The sequence below is a fragment of the Arachis stenosperma genome, chromosome 8 (assembly GCF_014773155.1).
Source record: "Arachis stenosperma cultivar V10309 chromosome 8, arast.V10309.gnm1.PFL2, whole genome shotgun sequence".
Taxonomy (NCBI): domain Eukaryota; kingdom Viridiplantae; phylum Streptophyta; class Magnoliopsida; order Fabales; family Fabaceae; genus Arachis; species Arachis stenosperma.
The window spans coordinates 31,154,274-31,160,040 of NC_080384.1; the positions used below are offsets into that span (position 1 = coordinate 31,154,274).

Below are 5,767 nucleotides of genomic sequence, written 5' to 3' on the forward strand. Positions count from 1 at the left end.
TATACAAAAATTATTTAAGTTGATGTCTATTTTAGTAATTTTGTATCTAAAAGTGATTTTGAATAGTGTAATCCAAACAACATTTATTTTACTATAATTCATTTTGATATAAATATTGCCAAACATAAACCACTTAATACAAACTTACTTTTCATCAAAATCAAGTTTGCAAAATTAATTTTATTCAAACTCCTGTTTGCAAACTGTAATCCAAACATACACTAAGTATTTAGAGAAAATAACTAATTAAATGGCCAGGAAAAAAATATTTGAGTCTGCCAGAACACCGTGAGACCATCTCGACCACAAGGTTGTAGCGCGAACGATCCTCCACCGTTCAGATGGCATGCGCTTTGGAAGAATTAATCACGCTCTGACCTCACGGTCATAGTTCAACCAAAGTCTTTTTAGAACTCAAGGATACAGATGTACGAGCCTATAGAACAGATCCTGTTCAAGTAAGGTCGTGTTCTGTGTTTTGTGTTCTTTGTGTTTAGAGTTTAGTTATAAAAACTGCTTTTGTTTTGTGAACCTAGCCCAGGTGAGACTAAGTTTACGTTTGCGAAATTCAGAAAATCTTAAAATTTAAGAACGTGAAATCGATTATGATGGCTTTTTATGACGATAGTGTAGAAGGGGAAGACAAAAAAGAAAATGAAAATAATGATGATGATGATGATGATGATGATGGTGATGGTGATGATGATATGGGATTTCTGGATGGCATTGAAATTAAATTTGGAGGTATTTAATTACATAATCACCCACTTTGGGCTATAATTTAATTACCAATAATTTAACCATAGTTAACATAGCAACCAATTAAATTACATGCTATTATAGGAAGGGTAGGCTAGAATTTACCATATATATATATATATATATATATATATATATATATATATATATGGTAAAGTTTTAGGATCAACATTTTTATTAAAATTTAGTTAGCATTTAACTATAAAAAAAAATATGTAATTCTATACTATTAGATATAATCTTATACTATTAAAAATATTAATGATAATTACAAATCACAAAATATAATTACTTCTAATAATATGTATATATATTATGGAGAGAGATATTTTATTATAACAAAAAGATATTCATATTTAAATAAGTACTTATAATAGTAGAAAGGGTATAAGAAATAAAATTACGTAAAATTTTTATAAAAATTTCTTTTAATTTTGATCTAACAAAATTTAAAAAGTTTTTAATTTAGTTTTTATCATTAACTTGTTGAGATTGAAATGCATTAAATACTAAAATGTTGTCACGTCATCCCATTGTAAACAAAGAACAGACTTCTAGATCTTTTAAATTTTACCAAATTAGAACTAAAAAATATAATAAACAGGAGGGATAAAAGAACTAGTGTTTGAAGTTCTCAGCTTATAATTACATGAATAATAGCGTGTCAAAATGGGAGAAGAGGAAGCATGTTTAGCAATTAATGAAAGGGGGTAGCTGGCACACCATAAACTATCATCGTATCTACTGCATACATTGCATTTCGCGTGGTATAATGTTCTTGACATTTACCTTTCATTAAATCTTGTTTCCATATTTCTATGCCCCCATTATTCAATTCAACTATATAACAATCACCGTATGAATCAGAATCACTCACACAAAACCTTCTATTCATATTGTCTTTCCGCAAGCAGGTAAACATCTCAATCAATCAATCAATCTACACATCTATATCTATCTATCTTTCTTTCTTTTCTTTGGATGATTGATTACTCATGTTTTCTTAAGGAGATGAAAGGGGATACAACAAAGAGTGGTGCAGAGTTGGAACTGAAGCTGAACCTGTGTTTCCCAGCATCATCATCATCAACGACAACGGATGAATCATCATTGGAATCTTCGAACGCGTCATCAGAGATGTCGTGCGTGTCTTCATCAGAAGAAGCAAAGCCAATGGTGCTGGTAGGTTGTCTTGGGTGCTTGATGTATGTTCTTCTTTCAGGTGCTGATCCCAACCCTAAGTGCCCCAACTGCAACAGTAGGGTCCTTCTTGATATCCTCAAGAACGAGAAGATCAACAACCCAATTCCATAGCTACCTACCAACTTCAAAAATAAAGTGCATGCATGTATCTCTTTCAGATTATTTTATTTTTCATTTGTTACTGCTTGTTCATTAATAATAGTACTTAGATTATATTTATTTATATTACTTTTTTCGTTGTATCTTGTATTCAATTCTTGTGGATGATGAAGGGAATTGAAGATCAGGAGATTTGATTTATAATATAAACATGATTATATATGCTTTGTTTATTGATCAGAATCATGCGGACCCATCACCCAATTTTGTCTTTTGCATATACAACATGTTTTGTTTAAATTTGTTCCAAATTTTCCCTCAATATGTTTACAAGGCCTTTTATCAGATCAAAGGAGGAGTTGTAGTGCCGTATGGTAAATTAAATATACTTGTTAATTGTTTACTTAATGTAGAAACTTAATTATGTAATAATTTCAACTACTTATAACTTTCATTAAGCCCATATGTGATATATGTACTAATTGCAAGTCTTTAACTGTTATTGTATTGTTATGAATTTCTTATACGATAATATTAAGAGATCAACATATTTTGTGTTTTATAGTCATTAATTAATTATTATTAATATTTTTAATGATATGAGATCACATATTTTTTTATTAATTAAATATTAACTAAATTTTAATAAAAATACTATTTTTTAGACTTTTCTTTTCTCATATATCTCTCTATTATTTTGTATTTGTTGATTGTTTATCTTCATCACTTTTTGGCATGGATATTGAATACGTGCAAGGCTGCAAACTAGTTTAAAAGATATTAGTTTAGAATCAAGTTTTGAAAGGTTTGAAAAATCGTCACTCTAGCTACCTCTCTTCCTTATTACTTACTGTTTCATAAAGGGTAGTTTTTGCCGTTACTAAATTTGTCCAATATAAAAGTATAATTCGATTTTATTAGAGCAATCATATATGTCATAAGTATCAATTATTTTAAACTCTAAATAATTTAGTCCAAATTATTATGGACATCAAATTTAAAACTATTAGTAAATGAGTTATCCCCGCAATACCATTAATTATTAGGCAATTTCTTAAAAAATATTTATTTTACCCATTTAATTTAATTAAAAAATAAAAATTTAGTCAACTCTGTTAATCTAAAAAAAAAAAACGCCAACCACCAGGCACCCGTAAGTGAAAACAAACTTTGTTTAGCCGCCTATTTATTTTTAACATTTTATTTTAGAAAATGAGTATAATGAATATCATTATTCCTATTTTAATTTATAATGTCATCTTTTCTTTTAATAAATTTATGCAAACATACAATACAAAATATTATATGTAGAATGATATTATTAAAAATAGGAATAACTATATCATTATCTTTTATTTTTTAAGGATTAAAATTTTAATTATTTTCAATTTTCTTAATAAAAAAATGTTTGATCCAATTTCAATTATCTAATTGATTTTTATATGTGCTTCTTTTTCAAAGTCATCTAACTAACTTAACTCCTGCTACTTAAAATTTGTTTCTTTTGTTTTTCTATGACATAGAAGCAGACTAATTAAGAAATAAAAAATTTATTTATTTATTATGGTTTTTAATTTCATAAAGATGGTTGGCGGACGGCCAAGTTAGTTGCTGGATGTTTCCTTTCACTTGAAAACAAAGAACGAAGTTGAATCACTAATAATTTCAGGTTTATACATGCACACTATAATCATGTTGTTAATCCCCATTTAGTTATTTTATATATGCACTTTGCAATACATATACTTTAAAATATTACCACTACCTAAAGTTGAAGTTGACATTTTCTTCATAAGAAGAACAAACTGCACGTGCCCATATACTACTTAGCTTGTTGCAAATGCTCCAGTTGAATCTTCATAACATTATTTAATTTGAGGTAGGTCGTTGAAATCATGCGTTGAATTAATTAATAAATAATACGAGTACTTTGCTGAGTCGGCAAATCTTTTTTTTTTTAATCTCATAAATTAATAAAGCATATATCCTATCTCTAAAACAACACAAAATAATTACAATCACTGGGATTAATATATTCTCTTAGAATCTTTTATATAACTGTCGCATATTCTAGCTAAAACCTACCAGACTCAAATTTGTTATTACTAAATATTCTTAGGCTTGTGTTTTTTGTTGTCATAAGATTTAATAGTACAAATAAGTGAATAACTTAAATAATAAATTCAAAATTATATTTGCTAACTCCATTTTTCTAATAGTAAAAATTATATATCAATTCATAGAATTGGCCTTGTTCTATATCATGATGAAGCCAAGTGGGATACCCTTTACGTATATCATATGGATAGATATTGACACAACATGATTCATTTCATGGTATCTAAATTTAGGCAAGGTTATCATGTGTGCCAAAAATGAATAATCAACCACTTGGTCGCCGCCATTTCTATAATCCTATCATATTACTATTTTATAATAAGAGCGATTTCTGTAACACACGAAAGGGATTGCTGGCACGCGTAAATCGTGCTAGCCATTCTTCTTTTTCTAATGCAAATGTGAAATCACTGCAACCGTTTAGGTAAACAAGTATTAATAATTACCTATTATTTTGCATCAGAATTTCGAATTTAATCACACTACTTATATATTAAAATTAACTATTAAAATTATTTATTAAAATAAAATATACTAAAATATAAAATATATAATAAAAATAAATTATACTATATATATATTTAAATATAAATCATTAAGTTTAAAAAATTATTAAATTATTATTTATTTCTAATTGTTTGATTGATAGGTTTATTAGTGTGCAGATTTTGTATTGGACCAAATTATATCAAACCCAATGTAATTAAAGGATATTCAGCCATTATGCAAAATTATTTTATACTATATGGCTGCATTTTTAATAGGATAATAAAACAGATTGGGCCAAAAAAGTAATACAAATTCCAAATCAATATTATTATGGATCAACATCATTCTTGGTCTGAATTGGAAGAAGAGAAAAAGGATTAATCCAAAGCTTGATTGGGTTATCCACTTTTTTTGGTGAATGGAATTCAAATTTCATTTTAATTGATTATTTTTTTTTATAACCGAAACTCAAAATTAAATTGAGTTTATTATTGTGTATTGAAAGCTTTATCTCTTCTCTCTCCTTTCTCTTTGCTTTTCGGTCATATCAATCAACAGAGAAGAAGATTAAAGTTATCAAAAGAAAAAGTGAAGTTACAAAGAAGCCTATGAAAAAAAAGGCTATAGAAGATCGTCACCTCAAAGATATGAAGAAAGGCAAAGTAAGATTTTTGCCATTGAAAACATGAATTGAAGAATGGCTTCAAGATTTTTGAAACAAAAAATCGAACAATCCGTCTCTGTAAGGAAAAAGATCTCAGTTGCAGAAGTTCATTTCTATTTTTGTTCATCAAAGAAAGAATATAGCATATGAGCTACACGTAAGAAGAAACAAAAATGGAAGGCAAGAAGCTGTCTTGGGTCAGAAGCTCATCAAGGGTCCGAATCTTTTTTTGGAGCCAAAGACAATATCAAGGTTTCAGATTGAAGAAGCTTAATGAAAAGGGTTAAGAGAGGTACATGCATGTTGGTTTTTTAGTTGGAGAAGAAGTTGCTTGGTTGAAATCGGTTTCAACCTTGGAAGCTTTCCCTTCTATATTAAGGGTGAACGGCTAAGGGTTGAGATGAAGAAGAGAAAGCGAAAAAGCACAGAGTTCTC

The 5,767-nt window shown here is 28.2% G+C and overlaps 1 protein-coding gene and 1 pseudogene across 1 annotated transcript; one reads left to right on the forward strand and one right to left on the reverse strand.

The window, feature by feature from the left end:
* Nucleotides 1-272: 272 nt before the first annotated feature.
* LOC130947165 (small nucleolar RNA U3) lies at nt 273-468 on the reverse strand (annotated as a pseudogene).
* A 930-nt stretch (nt 469-1,398) lies between these two features.
* LOC130945411 (protein GL2-INTERACTING REPRESSOR 2) lies at nt 1,399-2,294 on the forward strand. The gene is made up of 3 exons (XM_057874131.1): nt 1,399-1,526; nt 1,627-1,673; nt 1,768-2,294. The coding sequence occupies exons 1-3, from the start codon at nt 1,460-1,462 to the stop codon at nt 2,071-2,073; spliced, it is 420 nt and encodes a 139-aa protein (XP_057730114.1). The 5' UTR covers nt 1,399-1,459; the 3' UTR covers nt 2,074-2,294.
* The last annotated feature ends 3,473 nt before the right edge of the window (nt 2,295-5,767 follow it).

Bases quoted from the DNA above. Each gene is read 5' to 3' on its own strand.
- LOC130945411 (XM_057874131.1), top strand. From the start codon at position 1,460: ATGAAAGGGGGTAGCTGGCACACCATAAACTATCATCGTATCTACTGC. The intron at 1,527-1,626 runs GTATAATGTTCT...CGTATGAATCAG, and splicing joins CATACATTGCATTTCGCGTG to AATCACTCACACAAAACCTT. The intron at 1,674-1,767 runs GTAAACATCTCA...TGTTTTCTTAAG, and splicing joins TATTGTCTTTCCGCAAGCAG to GAGATGAAAGGGGATACAAC.